The sequence below is a fragment of the Geotrypetes seraphini genome, chromosome 2, assembly GCF_902459505.1.
Source record: "Geotrypetes seraphini chromosome 2, aGeoSer1.1, whole genome shotgun sequence".
Lineage (NCBI taxonomy): Eukaryota > Metazoa > Chordata > Amphibia > Gymnophiona > Dermophiidae > Geotrypetes > Geotrypetes seraphini.
The window spans coordinates 222,870,244-222,890,039 of record NC_047085.1 but is presented as its reverse complement, the minus strand read 5'-3'; the positions used below and the strand labels follow the sequence as shown (position 1 = coordinate 222,890,039).

At 43.9% G+C, this 19,796-nt stretch overlaps 1 protein-coding gene across 2 annotated transcripts in view; it reads left to right on the top strand.

Annotated features, from left to right (window-relative positions):
• Positions 1-19,796, top strand: part of TNFRSF11A (TNF receptor superfamily member 11a) — a 108,483-nt gene that overhangs the window by 72,737 nt on the left and 15,950 nt on the right. The window contains exons 6-9 of one of the 2 annotated variants that reach the window (XM_033934991.1): positions 176-246; positions 5,909-6,022; positions 11,492-11,541; positions 15,221-16,007. In XM_033934991.1, coding sequence (XP_033790882.1) covers positions 176-246; positions 5,909-6,022; positions 11,492-11,541; positions 15,221-16,007 — 1,022 coding nt within the window. Of the gene's footprint in view, positions 1-175; positions 247-5,908; positions 6,023-11,488; positions 11,542-15,220; positions 16,008-19,796 lie in introns of both variants that reach the window. The other variant, XM_033934990.1, reaches the window with a different exon arrangement.

Below are 19,796 nucleotides of genomic sequence, written 5' to 3'. Positions count from 1 at the left end.
TTACTAATATTTGGAGTTAACAGTAAAATAGCATGTCTTAATGGTAGTCCACATTGATAACTTTGCTGAACCATCAAGTAGATTAACTGTTTAAGCTGTTTTTGATGCTCAGCTCCTTTCTCCTTAAGAAACATAGAATGACTCAGACTTTTCTTTCTGTTTTTCATTCTTGAAGTTGCTCAGCCTCAGGGATGATAGAAGAAGTTCCTGGGACCACGGAGACAGATGCCAGTTGTGTGTATCATGGTAAGACCATAGATGTTTAAATAGCTTATAAGTTGCTACATATCAGGACACCATGCTGCTTTTTAATTGACAATTGGGCTCATAATCAAAAAACATAGACGTCCAAAACCATCCTAAATCGGCACTTGGATATCCTAATCTCCAGGACGTCAAAGTACCAATAATTGAAACCACCTTTTCTGGACGTCTAGTGAGATAGCCCAGCCTCTGTGTGTCCAGAGCACGAGACGGGATGGTGGAGGTGTGTTATGGGCAGGCTTTGGGCGTGCCTCAGGTTGGGTTAGACTTGCACATCTTGCAGTGATAATTAATCAAACGTTTTGCAAGACATCCTGGATGGAATTTAGTCGTTTTCGAACTAGACCTGTTTTAGAAGCGTCTAATTGCCACAAAGGTGCCCAAACTGACTGGATGACCACTGCATACATCAAGTTAAGACACCCCCACACTTCTCCAGTGCTCCCTGACCCCCCTTCCACAGCACAAAAATGAGAACAAAAAGGTAAAACAGCAGCATCTAGTATGGGGAAGCCTAATAGAGCTACACACAGGTGTCTTAAGTAGCCTAGAGGATGGGCTAGTGAACCATAGAGAGGAGGACCTAGGCCCATAAGACACTCTAACTACCACATTTATGGTAGAATGTGTGAGCCCACACAAACTCTACTATACTGCCATATAGATGCCACCTGCTGCCATAAATTATATTGGGGTGGTATACAGGTGGGTATAGTATGTTTTGGGGGACTCACCTTAAATTATAAGGGGGTTATGCTGAGATATATATCTGACACCCTTTATGTGAAGTTCACAGCAGTGCCCTCTAAGGTCCCATTGTTCTGTTGGGATGTCTTTCAGGGGGTATAAAGTTAGACATTTTGGTGGCCTAGGTGTCCCAGTGGCTAAGATGTCTTAAGTAGACTAAAAAATTGGACATCCAGCAGTTTGCCATTCAAAAATGGCCATTTCTGTTCCTCCAACTTTGAATGTCCAGCTGAAAACATCCAAGTCGATTTTTTTTTTTTTTAAATGCCCCTCCACATCTGCAAAGATTTATGACAACCTTGATGGTGTGAAATGATTGTCAGGATGATGCAAAGTGAATAGCAGATTCTAAAAAGGTTATAAAGGTTACAAACCCAAATGTTAAAAGAACCTATCCTATGAATCTGCACCTTAATATCCCCCCCCCCTTTTACAAACCCTTGAAAGCGGTTTTTAGCGCAGGTCGGTGCACTGAAAGCTCTGCGCTGCTCCTGATACTCATAGAGTTCCTATGAGCGTTGGGAGCAATGCAGAACATTCGGTGTGCCGGCCCGCACTAAAAACCACTTCTGCGGTTTTATAAAAAAGTGTTGGGGGGGGGGGAGAGTTGAACTTTTTCCTGGAACTATTTGAGACGTGTCATTGGACAGTTCAGTTACAGGCCCCAAAATATCTACTTGCTGACTCTTCTCTTATTTTGAGGCTTGTTGGCCATCAAAATGTCTCACTTTATGTGAGCATTGGCATGGAGTTGTGTGGTTGTGTGGTTATATTTTATTTATTTATTTACATTTTATTTTATTAATGGTATACAAGAAGCTCTGTTTAGGAGATTAAATTCTAAAATAACACAGCCACAGATAAGAATTTGCTGGCTGATATTCAGCCCACAGTGATCAGCATTCTTATGCTGAGTGCAGTGGGCAGAATTAATTCCATATATTCAATGCCGGGCCATTGTCTGGGCATCAACATTGAATATCTGAGACTAACTGTTTAAGTGCTAGCAACCAGGTATAGGTGGGTCATAGCCAATACTCCAGCTGAGACACTTATGCAGGTCCCAGCTGAATATCAGCTGGAACCTTCACGTGATTATCTGCCCATGTCCTGAGCTTCTTCCCTCCCCCCTCTTCCAATCCTCCTCCTACTTCTGGAGCATTATTCCCCTTAACATCCCCCTCCCCTCAAAGAAAATGTCAAGAGGTCTGAGCTCTATCACCTCCATAGTTCCTCTTGGGCCTACCTTTGCTAGTTTCTGCTGGTCTAGGGAGAAACAGACAGGCGTGATCAAGAGCAGCCCATCACTGGCTGCTCTTGAAAATGACTGTCGCTATTCATAGCAACAGCCTCGCAGTACTTTACACCAGGAACCTCTCCTGGCCATTTAAATTGCTTTGAATATAGGACCCTAGGTCTCTCATTGGCTTCATGCATCTTTTTCTGCTTTCGAAGTCCAACTGAATTACTGTTAAAAACAACCAAACTAAAAAACAACCAGACCATAAGAGCCTTTTTTTTGGTCTTTCTTATGATTAAAATGCAATGTAGATACTTGGAACATATTGGTAGATAAAGATCACAGGTGGGCTTACTCAAACACCCAAAATTTATAGATTGTCCTTAATACCTTAACAAACGGGCCTGTCTGAAAAAGTGATGAAATACATTAGACAGCACAATTGCTGGTGTTACTATTACAACAAGTGAAATCCAAACACACCAGTGTGAATGATCAAAGCACAAACTAAGTCTTAGCATATGGGTAAAAAGAGACCTTTAAGGCAACATTACTGCGTGTGGATAGTAAATGTAGCAGGTCATGTCTCAATCATAGGTCAAAGCCCCATATGTTAAGTGTGTTAAATTTAAATTAATCTTTTATACAAAAAAGATAGCGCCAATAATATAGAAAACAGCACTTATCTTTAAGGTAAATGCCACACTGAGACACCAGCACTGATTTATCGCTCCCGGGAAGTGCTGATGTAGAAAATTCATTCAAAAAATGGTGTTTGCACTTTTGTTACATGGTTGTCTGCGGACAGTCAGTGGCTGGATGTCATGGAATCATTTTAAGCTCAATGTGGCAAAGACTCAAATTTTATATCTTGGACGTAGTAGTCAGTTGGTTGAATTTCTGTCTGAAATTGACTTTGGTGATTCCTGTACTTAGCCAATGTAAATAACTTGGCATTGTTCTTGATTCTGCTTTGTCATTTAAGCCGCAGATTAAGGTTGTTGTGTCAAAAAGCATTTTTCAAGCTGCGATTGTTGAGAAGGTTGAAGGATTATCTTTCTGTTGTTAACTTTTGCACTCTTTATTGCTGTTATATTGACTTCTGTGTTTGATTATTGTAATTCTCTTGGTTTGCCTAAACATGTGAGTCAGGCATTACAATTGGCCCAGAATGCCGCTGCATGGCTAATTGTGAATGTGTCAAAATCGGAACACATCACGCCTGTTTTGGGTGATTTGCACTGGTTACCAATTCAAACTCGTATTGAGTTCAAGGTGTTGTGTCTTATTTTCAAACTGTTAAAGGACAATGGATTGACTGCTCTGGCATCTTTGATACCATCCTCTACAATTGTTACGTTCTGAGGATCAATTGCTACTTAAAATTCAGTCTTTTAAATCTATCACTTATTTTATTAATAGGCATTCCATGTTATCGATAAAGGGAGCTTGTTTGTGGAATGCCTTGCCTGCTGAAGTTAGAGAATTGCTGAGTGTTTTGCAGTTTAGAAAACAAATGAACATAATTCTGTTTGATCAAGTTTATCACTGAATCTTATTTTATTATTTATTACTGCTTTGTTGTATGCATTATTATGTCTCGTTTATTGCAGCCACACTAAAATAGGGGAAACAAATCCACAAAAATCAAACAAGCAAGAGCAAAAGTGGAAATGTCCAATCAGAATGGTGCACAAAAAGTGTCTTTCAACTCATCTGATAAATCCAAATGTCTTTATTCATCCAAAGTAACTCAATGACTCGATATGATCACGTTTCGGCCACCCGGCCTGCATCAGGAGTCTTAGGAGTCTTTGGGTATCAATTAGATAAATATGCTCTAAAACACAACGATCAAACCGTTGCTCCGAATCTTGTGAAACTACAAACCAACACTGCAAGGTCGTGTTGGTTTGTAGTTTCACAAGATTCGGAGCAACGGTTTGATCGTTGTGTTTTAGAGCATATTTATCCAATTGATACCCAAAGACTCCTAAGACTCCTGATGCAGGCCGGGTGGCCGAAACATGATCATGTCGAGTCATTGAGTTACTTTGGATGAATGAGTTATTTTGGATGAATAAAGACATTTGGATTTATCAGATGAGTTGAAAGACACTTTTTGTGCACCATTCTGATTGGACATTTCCACTTTTGCTCTTGCTTGTTTATTGCAGCTGCATGTGATTTTATTATGTATGCTTTATTGTAACCCGCGCAAAATTGTTGGATGCTGTAGGTAATATAATTTTAAATAAATAAACCCTGAATTTATTGCTCTGAAGACCACCCCTCTCCCTATGCACTAATGGCTGTGGAACATTTTTCTCAGTGCCCCACACACCACCCTGGCTCTTCTCTCCTTCACTGAATGAATGTAAGTTTGTAAATCTTTCTATATAAGTACAGTAGAGTCTCGGTTAACCAAGACTCTCACACAACCGGCAAAAAACTCACAGGTGTAAAAAAAAAAAAAGTCCCTTGAAACACCAGCAGTAGTGTTCTAAGCTGAAAATCCGGTGCCGTGACAAAGGCGCGCGCAGACAATTGAGCGCAGCGCGGAAGTGCGCGCCGCAGAAAATTACTGTTTTTAGGGCTCTGACGGGGGGGGCGTGGGGGGGAACCCCCCACTTTACTTAGTAGAGATCGCGCCGCGTTGTGGGGGTGTGGGGGGTTGTAACCCCCCACATTTTACTGAAAACTTCACTTTTTCCCTGTTTTTAGGGAAAAAGTTAAGTTTACAGTAAAATGTGGAGGGTTACAACCCCCCAAACCCCCCATAACGCTGGCGCCATCTCTATTAAGTAAACTGGGGGGGGCTCCCCAACAAAACCCCCCGTCGGAGCTCCTAAAAACTGTAATTTTCTTTGGCGCGCACCTCCGTCTTGCGCTCAGTTGTCGGCGCGCGCCTTTGTCTTTTGCGGGGTTGTCTATGAACTGAAAATCCTCCCTCCCTCCCTCAAGCCCCCAAACTCCAAGCAGTTACAAACTTCTCTCCCTCCTGCCTCGAAGCACCAGTTCGGCAGCGATCCTGAGCCACAAAGCCCTCCTCTCTCCCTCAAGCCCCAAAGTGGCAGAGGCAGGCGGCAGTCCTGAGCCGCTCCCTCCCTCCCTCTCATTCTCTTCCTTACCTGAAGCACATTGGTCAGCAGGAGACACGGGCTGCTTGCAGCCAGCCCTGACCGGGCTTTTCCTCTGACACGTCAGAGAAAAAGCCCTGCTGACCAATATGCTTTGGGTAAGGAAGAGAAAGAGAGGGAGGGAGGGAGCAGCTCAGGACTGCCGCCTGCCTCTGCCACTACAGAGCTTGAGGGAGGGAGGAGGGCTTTGCGGCTGCAGCACTGTTTCAGGGCGGGGGGGGGGGAAGTTGTGGAATTGAGTGTGTGTTAGACCAGGTTTCTAAAACACTCTCAATTAAGCAGAAAAACAATTATCCGGTATCCACCAATCCCCGTGTGGGCTGGAAAACTACTGTACAATCTACTGTATTTGCCATTTTTTCTCGATGGGCTCTGAGTCACTTAACATAATGAGACTTCTCTATACCACATAAAGGTCTATAAAAAACATCTTAGCAAAAATAATGTTACAGCCACCATGATATGTAGCAAGGCTGGAGGTTTATTTTGTGTTCTGTTCCTTTTCTTTCTTTTACAGAGTCGGATATTGTTTTGCAAATTGTGATTTTTTCTATCCTTTTTTTGTGTGTGACGTTGGTGGTCCTTATCATCTTTGTTGTGCACCATAGGAAGAAGGTGAAAACAGTGACAGGTATGTCTAACAGTGGTTGCTTCTTGTAATATGATTAACTACAAAACAACCTATCTTTTCTCAGCTTTGGTAAAGTTATCCTTAAAACAGACAACAGTGAAGCATATTTTAAAAAAACAATCTTGCAGTTCTTGCTGCATACTGGTTTATAAGGTCATTCGGTGGAGACAGCCTTTGAATCAGGGCTGACCTGCTTTTTTCCCATTTCAGCTTTGGGCCACAGGCTTGCTTTTCTAAGAAAAAATGAAGTGACATGTTCCAAAATGTAATGGAGCAAAATTAAATCTGGCATAGTCTGGTCCTCGGCCCTCATGACCTGGTGTCATCTGGTAGACCTCTCTGTCTGAGTCCTGTGGAAAATCACTTCATAATGTCACAGGACTGTCAGATCTCTTCTCTGTCAGTAGGAGGAGCTAAGCATAGAGGAAGAACTGACGAGGACAGAGGTTTGTGTTATAGCTGTGTTTCTTACCTATGCATTTTAAATGCCTTGCATCCTGTGATCAAATACCCTTTCAGTTAGGCCCCTTTTACAAAGCTGTGGTATCAAGTACCCTGCAGCCGATGCACTGAAGCCCATAGGAATTGAATGGCCTTCAGTACATTTGCCGTGAGAGAGTCGCTACCGCGGCTTTGTAAAAGGAGCTCTTAGGGAGGTCATAGAAAAGATCTCCATACAATTAACTATGCCTCAAGTGGCGTAATTAGGGGGTGGGGGTGTTCTACCCTGGGTGCAGGCACCCATCCTCCTTCCTTGCACCCCCTACTACCGCATGTGCATGCCGTTTCCCTTCTCCCAAACCTCTGTAACGTTCATAGCGTGAGCAGCGACCCCCAAGCTGCTGTCGCGCTAGCGTTGGCTGTTCCTCTGATGTCACTTCCTGGACCTGCGCCTAGGAAGTGACGTCAGAGGAAGAGCCGATGCTGGAGCGGCAACAGCCCTGGGAGTTGCTGCTCATGCTGGGAACGTTACAGAGGTACGAGAGGAAGGGAAGCGGCGCATGGGCAGCAGGAGTGTGTGGAGGTGGGGGAGGGTGAAGAAAGGAGGCAGGGGAGGGGTGCAATGCCCTGGGTGCCTCTCACCCTCGTTATGCCACTGTATGCCTCACTAATGTCTAGAAAAAGCATTTTTATTTGGATGGGACAGATAAACAGCTATACCAGAAACAGGAAACAGCCAGATGCTGAGATTGTCACAATCATAAATGAAAACAATAAGAAGAAATGTATCCTGACTGGCTGCCTTGTGGCCTTTGCATAGTAGATTCTACCTCTTGGGTGAGTTTTTTGTTTTGAGACTATCACGCCATCACCTTCATAAAGGTAGTTTGGTCCTTAGATTTGTGCACCCCAAATTAGGGACATGATAGAAACATTCAAATACATCACGGGTCACATCAAAGTGGAGGAGGGCATCCACTAAAACTTAAGGGGGGAAGATTTCATGGCGACACCAGGAAATACTTCTTCACCGAACGGGTGGTTGATCGATGGAATGATCTTCCATGTCAGGTGGTTGAGGCCAGTAGCGTGCTCGACTTCAAGAGTCGATGGGACAAACAGGTGGGAGTACTACAGAGTTATGCTCAAACGATAGATACTCCAGGGAGGAAGGGTTCTTGAGTGGGCAGACTTGTTGGGCCGTCGGCCCTTTTCTGCCGTCATACTCTATGTTTCTATATGGCTCCAGAAAAAAAGAGGATGGATAGAGACATCCTCGTTTTTATGGAGCCATATGGTAACCATACCCCAAAATCCATGAATTGAATTTTTCTTTTGTATTCAAATACAGTTGTTATAATAATGACCATTTTTCCACATTTTTGAGTTCATTTGGATCTTGCTTCTTCTCCCTGTTTACATGCCTACTCTGTTTTTAAATTTTAATATCATCGGCAAATAGGTAAACTTTCTCTTTTTCATAAATTTCCATTTGTTAAACTTTAAAAGACAGTGAGTTGGAGGGTTCATCCTGCTCATCTCCGAGTCTCTTGGTGGTTACTTCCCTCTCTTTCTATAACTTGCCCCCCCCCCTTATACTAAACCGTGATAGCAGCTTTTAGCGCAGGGAGCCACACTGAATGCTCCGCACTGCTCCCGACGCTCATACAATTCCTATGAGCATCGGGAGCAGCACGGAGCATTCAGCACGGCTCCCTGTGCTAATAACCACTATCGCAGTTTAGTAAAAGTGGGGGTTGGTGTCTTATTATTAGGTGCCAAGTACACACGTGGTTTATAGTATGTTAGCAATTTATGTGTGTCAGAGGTGCCAGTAATTTACAATTACTCACTTAAGTATAGGTGTTATTGTATAAAATGCACACCAAAGTTGTGTAGCATGTAGCTGCAAGGGGATGTATGTGTAGGCGGAGCATGGGTGAGCCGTGGGCCTGTCACCAAGTGACACTTACTACTACTACTACTACTGCTACTACTATTTAACATTTCTATAGCACTGATAGACACGCTTAATGCTGTACAACAACATATTTAAGAAACGGTCCCTGATCAGTAGAGCTTACAATCTAAATTAACAGAACAGGACAAATAGGGGCATGCATTGCATGGTCACTGTGGCATGCCAGCTTACATAGGCCATTAACCCATTGTAAATGGGTATGCCTAAATTTTCTAGTGCCATTGAGGCTCTGCATTATACAAATTTTAAAAGACTATTAAAAACATTCTTTTGTTAAAATGGCGTTTGACGATTGAAGAATTATTGGAGGGGAGGCCAACATAAATCTCTAAGAAATGGGAGAAAACATTGTACTATTGTCCTGGTTATACCTTAAGAACATTAACAAGTAACAGGATTATGAATGGATATTTGGTTGAAGGTCTGTCTTTCTGGATGTGGTTAGGTCTTTCCTATTATTTTAATGGAGTTCCTTTATTTCTTTTAAACTTGGGGGGGGGGGGGGGGTTTGGGGGGACGACTGTAAAACCTCCCTGATCCGATAAGGTGGTGTATCAAGCTTTTTTTGTTTTTTTTAATCTTTATTAATTTTCAAAGCTAATGCAAAGTGCCATGAATTATACAGACATTAATAACAAAATAAGCACTTAAATTCCATTAATAACAATACAGAAAATAAATATCCCTCCCATCCAACAATTTAATCAAGTAATGAACCAGAAAGATATCCCCCCCACCCACCCACCCACCCCACCCTGGATATGTGTAAAAATAAAAAAAAATTTAAACAAAGACAGCTATGTTGAAATAACAAAGGATATCAGTGGGCCCCAAACCAATTTAAATAATTTGCTATGCCCTAACATATCAGCAAAGTTGAGGCGGTCACAATTTTTCCAATTGCGGGTTATCATTTACATAGCGATCCCTGTCATAATTAAGAAAATCCTGCCCTTGTAGCTATCCATGGGAGGCTTGACATGCAGCAATGTTCCACATATAATTGCCTCATACGTCAAAGGGATTGTTGATTCCAGTTTGAGGTTAATCTGACCCCATATTGACTTCCAGAAGCTGAGTATCAAAGGACAAAAGAACAACAAATGATCCAATGTCCCTGTGTCTAGATGACAGTGCCAGCATCTATTAGATTTAGAACTGTCTAACTTATGTAACCTAACAGGGGTCCAAAAAGATGTATGTAACAGAAAAAACCATGTTTGTCTCATAGATGCTGATGCTGTACATCTCAACCTCCAAGTCCAAATTCGTGGCCATCGAGATGCAGAAATATATTGCTTTATCTCGATGCTCCAAATGTCTCTAAGACTAGTTTTAGGTTTTTTATTCAAGAATTCAGAAATTAATTTATACCACCTGGCGGCCTGATGCCCCAGCAAATCTGTCTGGAAGCATAGGACCTGCATGCTATAATGATTTTTGAGATTCTGCCATTCAGGGAACCCACTCTGAATGGCCTGCTTCAATTGCAGCCACCTATAATTCTGAGACTTTGCAATACCGAATGATTGTTGCAGTCGTGAAAAATCAAGCAGTTTCCCATTAGATATATAACATCATCTAATGTACGAATGCCTGCCTGCCTCCAATGCTTCCAGAATATGCCAGACCCTCCTATTTGAACCTTGGAGTTTAGCCATAAGGATTGATAAGTGATGTGTGTATCAAGCTTTTAAATAAAACATAAAACATACTCTGTAATGGCTTAGGCGCTCCAATGTGCCAGTAAGGAATTGACACTATGGTGGCGCCCACATCTTGGCATCAAGCGATAGAATTGCCCCTGTCTCCTTTAACAGAGTGATTCTATTGACTACCACTCTAAGCCCTGTGGCCTAGTCAGTTTTTCAACTAAATTTGTAATATTTCTTCTAATTCTCAACCTGGCTAGTTTGTTCAATAGTCTTCTCTATGGAACAGTGTCAAGGGTTTTAATGATATCCAAATTGGACACATCTACGGCTTCCCCTGATCTGCCACTCTAGTCGCTTCCAACTTGATTGGCCAAAGTGTGCTACCCTATTACTGCATGCTACCAAGCATTACCATGGAATAGGCCCTACTGGAAATTAGGCCCTACTGGAAATTATGGCCTCCTTTTACGAAACTACGATAGCAGTTTCTAGCGCGGGGAGCCGCACTGGATGGCTCACGCTACTCCCGATGCTCATAGAGTTCCTATGAGCGTCGGGAGCAACGTGGGCCATTCAGTGGCTCTCAGTGCTAGAAACTGCTAGCGCAGTTTTGTAAAAGAGGGGGTATGGAAATGATGGCAAATCGCAAGCATCGTCGCACTGTGAACAGCAGTACGTTTCAGTGAAACAGCATGTGGCTTTAAACTATCCCCGTCTGAAACCATGGTGTCTGTGATCAGTGGCGTAGTAAGGGGCACCTGCACCCGTCCTCCTCTCCACCACCCTGCTCCTTCCCTGCCCTCCCACTATCGCACGCGCACGCCTCTTCCCATGTCCCTCTTTAATGTTCCCTGCGCGAGCAGCAACTCCAAACTGCTGCTTGTGCCAGCATCAGCTCTTCTGACTTCACTTCCTGCACCCGCGCCTAGGAAGTGATGTCAGGGGAAGAGCCGACGCTGGCACAAGCAGCAGGTTGGGGTTGCTGCTTGCGCCGGGAATGTTAAAGAGGTACATGGGAAGGGGCGCGCGTGCAGCGAATGGGCAGCAGGGGGAGGGGCACCACCGCCCAGGGTGCCTCTTACCCGCGCTCCATCACTGCCTGAGATGCTCTAAGTCGCTTTCTTCAAGATACTGTACTTCTGTCTCCTTCGGTATTACTTCCATTGACTTCCCCAGCACTGCTGTTAAACTAAACAGGTCTGTGGTTTTCCACTTCCTCCTTGTTTCCATCGTTGTGGAAACATCTGCTCTGCTCCTGTTCCATGGGATAAGTTGAACTGAGCTATGGGAGGTACAAAGATAAGCAATAAATGTGGAATGATTAAACAGATGCTTTAATGAATCGAGCAGATTTCTGAACGTATCAAATGCCATGTTTTTTTTCTGCAGCAGATTTGCAGAACTGGGTTAATGAAGCATGCAACAGCATAAAAGGAAATAAGGTATGGTTGTTTTATTTCCCAATGAAAGTTTGTGCTTGCCTTTGTAGTTTGCTTTCTTTTTTTCTTGCAGAGACAGGACGGTTTAACTATCAACCAACTGCAATAAGAAGTACAGATTGCTGAATACATTTTATTCTTAAAAATGAAGAGTCATCCAAACAAAAATGCCACTTGTGATTAATTTACAGAACTGGGGTCGATATTCAGCCCAGGGTGGTATAGGGTGGTAAGTGGCTTGTAAACCACTCGCAGCTGCAGGCTAAATTAACCCTAGCCTCTGGCATGGAATATTCGGCTTTAGTTCGGCAACCCAGAAAATAACTACATACTAGCTGATATTTGGATCAGGCATTAGTTAGCCTTTCAGCTGTCCTAACTTTATCCGTTCACTTAACCAGTTAGCAGGCTGAATATCACCACAAACTAGTTAAGTTCTGGCTCTACCCATGCACCGCCCCCACCTAACCAGGTAGAGCCAGATTCTATAAACATCGCCTTAGTTAGGTGCTGCTAGGTCACCTAATTGAGGCCGCCTAGCAACACCTGACTAAAATCCACGCCTAATCTAAATTCAGTTAGCTTAAATGGCATTCTAATTGACCGCGCCATTGAAGTTAATTGATAAATTGACTAAAAAAATATAAAATTAAAAGATAGGTGTAGAATTCTACTTGACGCCTACCTGAAAAGTAGGCATGGTCGATTTAGGCATCCAAGTTAGGCACCAGTAAATTAGGCCAAGTAAAACCTGGCCTAATGTACTTGGGTGCCTACCTACAGGACGCCTAGCAATGTCTAAGCACGCCTTGGCACCAGTAAAGGGGGGGGGGGGAATTCTATAAGCGGCACCTAGCACTTGATTGACAATTGCACCAAACAATGGGGGAAAACATTGTACTATTAGTCCTGGTGGGGCAGGAACTACAGCAGGAACTCATGGCAGCCATTTTTGTTCATGGCTGTGCATGGGACAGGAGAGTAGGAAGATCGCTCCTGCCCCACTTCACTGCTAAACCACCAGGTTTTAAAAGTTAGGTGTGGAGAGGTCTGGGAGGCGGTAATGGGTCAGAGTTGGCCCTAAATAAGGTGTGGAGAAGACTGGGAGGCGGGAGGGAGGTAGGGGTGGGTCAGGCTTTGCCTTTCCAACCCTGTGAATACGGAGAGAGGTGTACAAGTGAAACATGTTAGAGTTGTGCATTGAGTTTGATGCTTCTTTTCCTTCATTAGTATATTTTAATTTTGTAAGTGGTTTTTTTTTAATGTCTGGCGTTGTTATAAAGAAGCAAGAAAAATAAGAGAAATCCAGTTGACACACAGAAATCTAGTCACTAAAATGTGTTAAGGCATGGTTTGGTGCATGTAGTTCACCATACATACCCCACTAACAAAAGCAGACATCCCACAAGTGGTATCAAAGAGCACTCAGGCCCAAACTCAAACCTGAACTGCCATTGAGTCCCTGGGAGAAGCAAAACAAAAGAAAGGCAAAGCCAATGTCACAATACAACACAAGGGATTTTATTGAAAGTTCCCATGGGAAGTCCCAACTAGGGTCCTGGTTTTAGCAGAACACGGCCTTCCTCATGGGACATACCAAACTACAGTAAAATAAATATATTAAATAAAACAATTATTAAAATGATAAAACGTACAGCATATGATAAACAAATACAAGACATGGTAAATATCATAAATCATGGTCAAAGGAAGTCTTGAAAAATATTAAAACAAGGATAACATACCTGATAACAGGATATTACAGTGGTATCTCTATTTCAGGTAGTCTTGAAAAAGACCTAAATATATACAAAATTGTCCTGAAACTGTATACTCAGATAAACTTAAAATCTAAAAACAAGAGCAAGTGTGAAAAACCAGACAGTGACGGCAAAAAATTTAAAAGACAAACAATCTCAGCAGTCAGAATTAAAACAGGCGAACTTTCAATAAAATCCCTTGTGTTGTATTGTGACATCAGCTTTGCCTTTCTTTTATTTGCTTCTCCCTGTGCTGGGCAAAGGAAGACTCCTCTTTTTCTGTCGAATTGAGTCCCTGGGGCCCGTTTGGCATTCTCACATAGTGGCTGATACACTTGATGAACATTTCTTTGAATGTATTCTTGGGTCACATTTCAAATGAGCTGCTTTTAGATATGGTGATTGCACTTTTCAAGGCCATTTTTGTAGGTAAAAATATGCTAATCACCCACATCAGGAGTCCACAATGAATTGAATGAACTGACTTTTCTTGGATTGGATTATAGAAAAATAGGTTATGCTCTCCCTAAATATGGGCTAGATGGAGATCTGTTGAATTTGGTTTATGTATAAAAAAAAATTTGTGTGTGTTAAGTCAATTTGTTTAAAATTCCATTCTATATGGTTCTGTACAAAAATTGTTTGAAAATTAATAAAATAATAAAAAGAACGATTTAAAACTGTAATTGGGGGGCTATTCGGGGTTTCTAAGGGAAATAATCGGTATAAATACTTCTCTGTTTTAAGCTCTGAGAAAATACCCTGGGGCCAATATTCATACCACAAGGTCGTTGGCGGACCTGGATATTCAATGCTGGGGCTGTATCTGGCCACTGGCATTCAATTTCGAGCTTAAATGCAGCTGCCATATATGCCAATCCCCTGACCAGGAGATAGGCAGGGCCCTCCGATCTAACAATCAAAACCTACTTTCCATACCATCAATACGCAAATCTATTTTTTCAGTCACCACCCCCTCTCTGTGGAATGCCCTTCCATTAGAACTCTTGAAAAATTTAAAGCTAAACTTAAAACTTTTCTCTTTAGAGACACCTATACTGTTTAGTACCAGCTTTCGCATCTCAAACCTTTAACTTTCGTGAAGACTTGAAACACCAAACGCTTCTTTTGAAACGATCCCTACCCTAATCTCTCACCACTCCCCTTTTACCTCCCTTTTTTACTAATTTTACTTTGATGCATTTAAAAAAACTTCCCCTCCCCAACTTCCCTTTTGTCTCATGTACGTCAATGTGTATCCGTCTAGTATTTTTTATATTTGATAAGATGCTGTTTTTATTTACCTTTTAATTGCTTTTTTTTAAAAAACTCATTATATTGTATACCGCTTAGACACTTGTTTTGATAGACGGTATATCAAAAATAAAGAAACTTGAATATTGGTAGATAGATGGCCATGTGCTATTTAGCTGGTCGAAAGCCATACCCAGCTGCTAAATAGCACTGAATATCAGCCCAACTATATTTAAATCATTCAGATCATTGTTGACTCCTGATGCAGTTAATTAGTGCTGAAACATGGAACCATGTCATGTCTGAGACTATCTTCTGAGTGTCCACCATCTTTTGGGGATTTGCTTGAGCGACCCAACGTACCTCTCAAAATGTTCCACCTGCTACTTGCGCTGGCCTCGGCTCCCTTCTGATGTCATGTCCTGGTCCCGCAACCAGGAAGTGATGTCGGGAGGGAGCCAAGGCCAGTGCGAGCAGCAAGTGTAAGATGCTGCATGCACTGGCAAACATTTAAAGAGGTACGCGGGAGCGGAGGATGGACACCAGCACCTCCCGCGAAGACAGCGCCTGGGGCAGTCCATTCCCCGCCCTTCCCTTACTACACCAACTGCTCTCACCCTTTTGGTATTTTTGGATTCTATGATAAATCATATTTTCTTTTTATTCAGGAAAAATCCCATAATGCTATTAATAAAGTATGCATGAACGCTATCTGCCGGCAGCACTCCGAAGGCATGTTTCTGCTGACTCTTGATGAGAAAAGTTTCTCAGAAAATGTTTGTTGCTTTAATGGACATCCTCCGTGTGGGCAGGGCTGTTTGGACGCAAGGCACTGTCATTTTGAAGAGGACACACTGATATTGTCTTTGAAATCTGAAGATGGCCAGCTTAGGCATGGTCCTACAGAAAATGAGTATGTATATAATGGTCTTCAGAGGGTCTCATGTTTGGATGCCTCGGGACAACCTGAAAGCAAGCCTGCATCCTCTTTTGCAGAGCCTCTGGAAGTAGAAGAAGATCTCAGTTTCAGCCAGTGCTTTACAGGGACTGAAGATATGCTGGATGGAGACGGCAGCTGCGAATCTGGGATTTTATGCGGAACTGGCTATATTTGTGCATCTTCACACCATTCCACTTACTGTACCTGTAAAGAGAGTGCAGAGGATGATCAAAAAGCTACAACCCCCTCACACTTAAGCCTGGAGCAGATAAATAATGGCTCTCAGGTTCATGAGATGTCCAGAAGAGAGTCACACAGAAAGTGGAGGAAACCTCTGGATTCTAAAATTCCATTGTCTTCGGAAGAACATTTTCCACACTGTCCCTGCAGCCACACTAGCTTAGAGAACAGTGCTGATACAGACACATCCTTCGACTGTAATGATGCCAAACAGCAGAACACGGAGGCAAGTGGCATCTCAAACAGTTGCACGACTGACGTCCCATCACCATCTGGTAGGTGTCTGCTTGCTGTTCAAATTGAATACCCACTCCCGATAGTTTCAAAACCATAAGAAATATTTACATCCCATTAGTGAAGCAAAGTGTTTTTTCATTTGCCTACCTCGAGACCAGTTTTGAAACACCATAGCAGAATTGCGACAGAGGATGTTCCCCCCCCCCCCCCCCCCCCTTTGGCTTGTGGAAATGGTCCAGACCCAGAGAGGTTTCCTGTTGGTGCTAGTGGTTTTCTCTCCACCCACTAAGATGTTCAGCCCCTCAGATTCTCAGTGCATGACACTTTTATATTGTTGTTTAACATTTTCCTTTGCAGTGGATTGAAGTTAGAATAAATGAGGGTTCACTTTTGAGTGCTGCGGATCTTTCGAATGGAAATTTTGGTTGGAGGGGAGGGATGCCTTTTCTAGTGCAATCTTCCTGCCTGCATTAGACTCGGTTTAGCTGGGAGAATGCACATCTGGAACAGAATGAAATAATAAACAATAGCAGAAATGAAGTGCTCAGCTTGAGGTTTTCACCCGTACATGTCCTGCGATCCTGTGAGCGCAGAGTTTTGCTTCAATCTACATTTGTATTCCATGATTGCAATATGCTTCCATGAGTGCAGGAGACCTATTCTACTGCTGCTTGTATTTCAACCCATCATTACTGCGTGGAAGCACAAAAATCTGTCAGCATGGTTTATTTTAAAGAGTCTTTTCTGATAAAGTTTATAGTGTAGGTATTAGAAAGCTCCAAATACCTATACCCATTGTATCATTCCTTCTGCCAGAAACTCCTCAACCCAGAGATGTCCTGTCTGTCCAAATTGGATTTGTAAGCTCTTCTGAACAGGGACTGTCTGTTGAATGTTAAAATGTACAGTGCTGTGTACGCCTTTTAGCACTATAGAAACGATAAGTAAGTAGTAATAGTGGTTAATACTTTTCAGCACTACGTGGGAGACCTAGGCAGAATTCTTGACCTGAATAGCTGTTTCTCTCTCCAAGAAGAGGGATTCAAAGCTGTTTTTTACTGCAAGGTCTTGTGGGCTAGAGAGAGAACCACCACAGGCTGTGTGTGACGACTGATGGGAAGGGCTAAAGCCAGAGACTCCCTGCATGAGTGGTTTTCAGTCAGCAAAGTGAACCACCGGTTTCCGAAAACTATGCCATGTCAGTGATTTCCACCTCTGACCCTGAACACGTGGCTCATGTCTCTCTGGTTTAAATGGTTCGTTTGTTAAAGGAAAGGCAACCATTAAATCATGGCAAATGTTTGTTTTCTGCAGAGACGATCCCATTTTCTTTAGCGCGCACATATAAAACCACAACCTGCCTCTTAGAAAAACTGAAAGGTGCAATTTCATGTTACTGATTTTTATTTGTGGTTCTTCTCCTGCCCTGTTTGTGTCCCAGAGTCTGGTTCAGTCACATGCTAGCTCCTGGAAAGGCTGGATGACGGCGTGAGTCATGATAACAGCAAAGGAAAAATAAACAGTTAATACATTTCAAATGATAAAAAGGGAGCTAGGAAACAGGCTTAGTATAATGCCACACGAGACTTTCCTGTACACCAGCGTGTGTCACAAACTTTTTAAACTGCAGCACACTAATCTCGGGGCTGCGGCTGCAGGGCACTCAGAAATGTGCGGACGTCGATACGATGATGTCATGTGCATGCGTGACATCATCACATCGATGTTCGCAGATGTCCTCCAGCCGCAGCCCTGAGCCTCTTATTACTGTTGGGGGGAGGGGGAGGTTTGCTGCAAAAGGAGATGCGAAGAGAAGGAGGAGAGGCGCAGGTGGCAGCCGACTGACTACAGGACATGCCTCTCGCCATGAGAGACAAGTCCTGTAAGCAGTCGGCCGGCGCCGGCATCTCGCGACACACCTGGAATCTGCTGGGGCACACAGTTTGCAACACACTGCTGTATGCTAAGCCCATTTCCAACATGTCCAGGAAATAGGACATTTCCGGTTGTTTCATTTTCAGGTGGTGCACATGTTCACCTGAAAAAAATTGGCACGGGAGTACTTACTGGCAAATTCTAAATTAATTGCACGAACTATTTTATCCTAGTCTCACTTCACAATCACATTCCATAAACCACTTAGGATTTACCCAATACAGTGGAACCTTGGTTTACGAGCAAAATTCGTTCTAGAAGTATGCTCATAAACCAAATTGCTCGCATATCAAAGCGAGTTTCTCCATAGGAAGTAAAGGAAACTTGCTTTGATTCGTTCCACCTCCTGCCACACCCCCCCCCCCCGAGGCTACCGTTACTGCTCCATTCCCCCCCCCACCTTGGGGCCACCAGTGCTGCTCCTTACCCCCCCCCCCACAATCTGGCATCCCCCCTGCGAACCAGCATCTCCCCCCCGCTCGCGTCGCCCCCCCTCTTCCCCACGATCCTACATCCCCCCCACCAAGCACGAAATAACATCCCTTACCCCGATTTGGCACTGGCACCAGATTCTCAGAATCTCGGAGAGAGCGAGACCAGAAGGCCTTGAACATGCGCAAATACTCAAGGCCCAGTCCAGCCCAGCACAGGCAAGAGGGAGGATCTTCGGGCATCGGCATGTCCTGTGCATTGGTGCTGGTGCCAAATCGGGGTAAGGGATGTTATTTCAGTGCTCGCGGGGGGATGTAGGATCACGGAGGGGGGGGGACAACACGAGCAGGGGGGGGATGCCGGATCGCGGGGGCTGGCACTCATAAATAGAGTCAAACTCGCAAAACACTCGCAAACCGGTGCACTCGTAAACTAAGGTTTGACTGTATTTCATATCTTCTGTATGGCCTTACAGATGGGTATTATACCTCACTGCTACCAGCAGGTATAGACCGAGATCAAACTTGTATATCAGTATAATTCCCCCTTAATAATCCAGTCTTCCTCAGTCTCCGGTAGCAGGTGGTAAGGCTAATTTGGCTCCCTTCTTAGAACTGTTGGAACTTTGTTTTTGGACTTCTGGTTCCCCTTTTGTGCCGGATTGAGCTTGGACGGGTCCTGTTTGGGGATCCGTCCGACCTTGGGGGTGTTAAACTCGGCAGGTCTCGTGCTGGGTCCCCCCCCACCTTCCCGCATTTTTGTAGAGGTGCCTCAGCCAGCAGCCTGGCCCCCTGGTTGATCAGTGGTATGGAGTCTGTCTTGTTAAAAAAAAAAAAAAAAAAATCCTGAGGTGTGCCACATGATGTAACTGATGAGGACCTGGACCCTTGGGGAGATTTCCAGGATACTCTTGGGGGGTCGGATTCCGCCAGCAAGGGATTTGAGCACTTTGAGGACACTATTGGAGCCCCCGCGTACGGTGGACGCCTTGCTTAAGGGGATACGCTCTGCTTCCCGCTCTTTTCCTGTGCATCAGGATATTTGGGATATTATGCTCACACAGTGGCAGGTGCCAGAAGCCCCTTTTCGTTTTGCGCGCTCCATGGACCGCCGTATCCCATTCCAGAAGGGGATAGGGACACTCTGAAGTCACCCGTAGTAGACATGGTGGGCTCGGCTATCTCTAAGAGGTCACCTGCCACCTATCTTGCCCAATGACTCCTTGCCGGCGCCCATCTTGGTTCCGGTGGGCGCCCGGCTGAGAGATTTTTATCCAAAGTGGGCAGACATCATGTCCGATCAGTGGATTCTGGTGGTGATTCGGGACGGCTTTGCTCTGGAGTTTGTCCGGTCCGTGCCAGTCCATTTTTTCGCTTCTCCCTCGCAGGTGGCGTGGAAGCAGCAGGCCTTTCACCAGACCCTTCAAAGATTGTTAGATCTCCACGCAGTGGTTCCAGTTC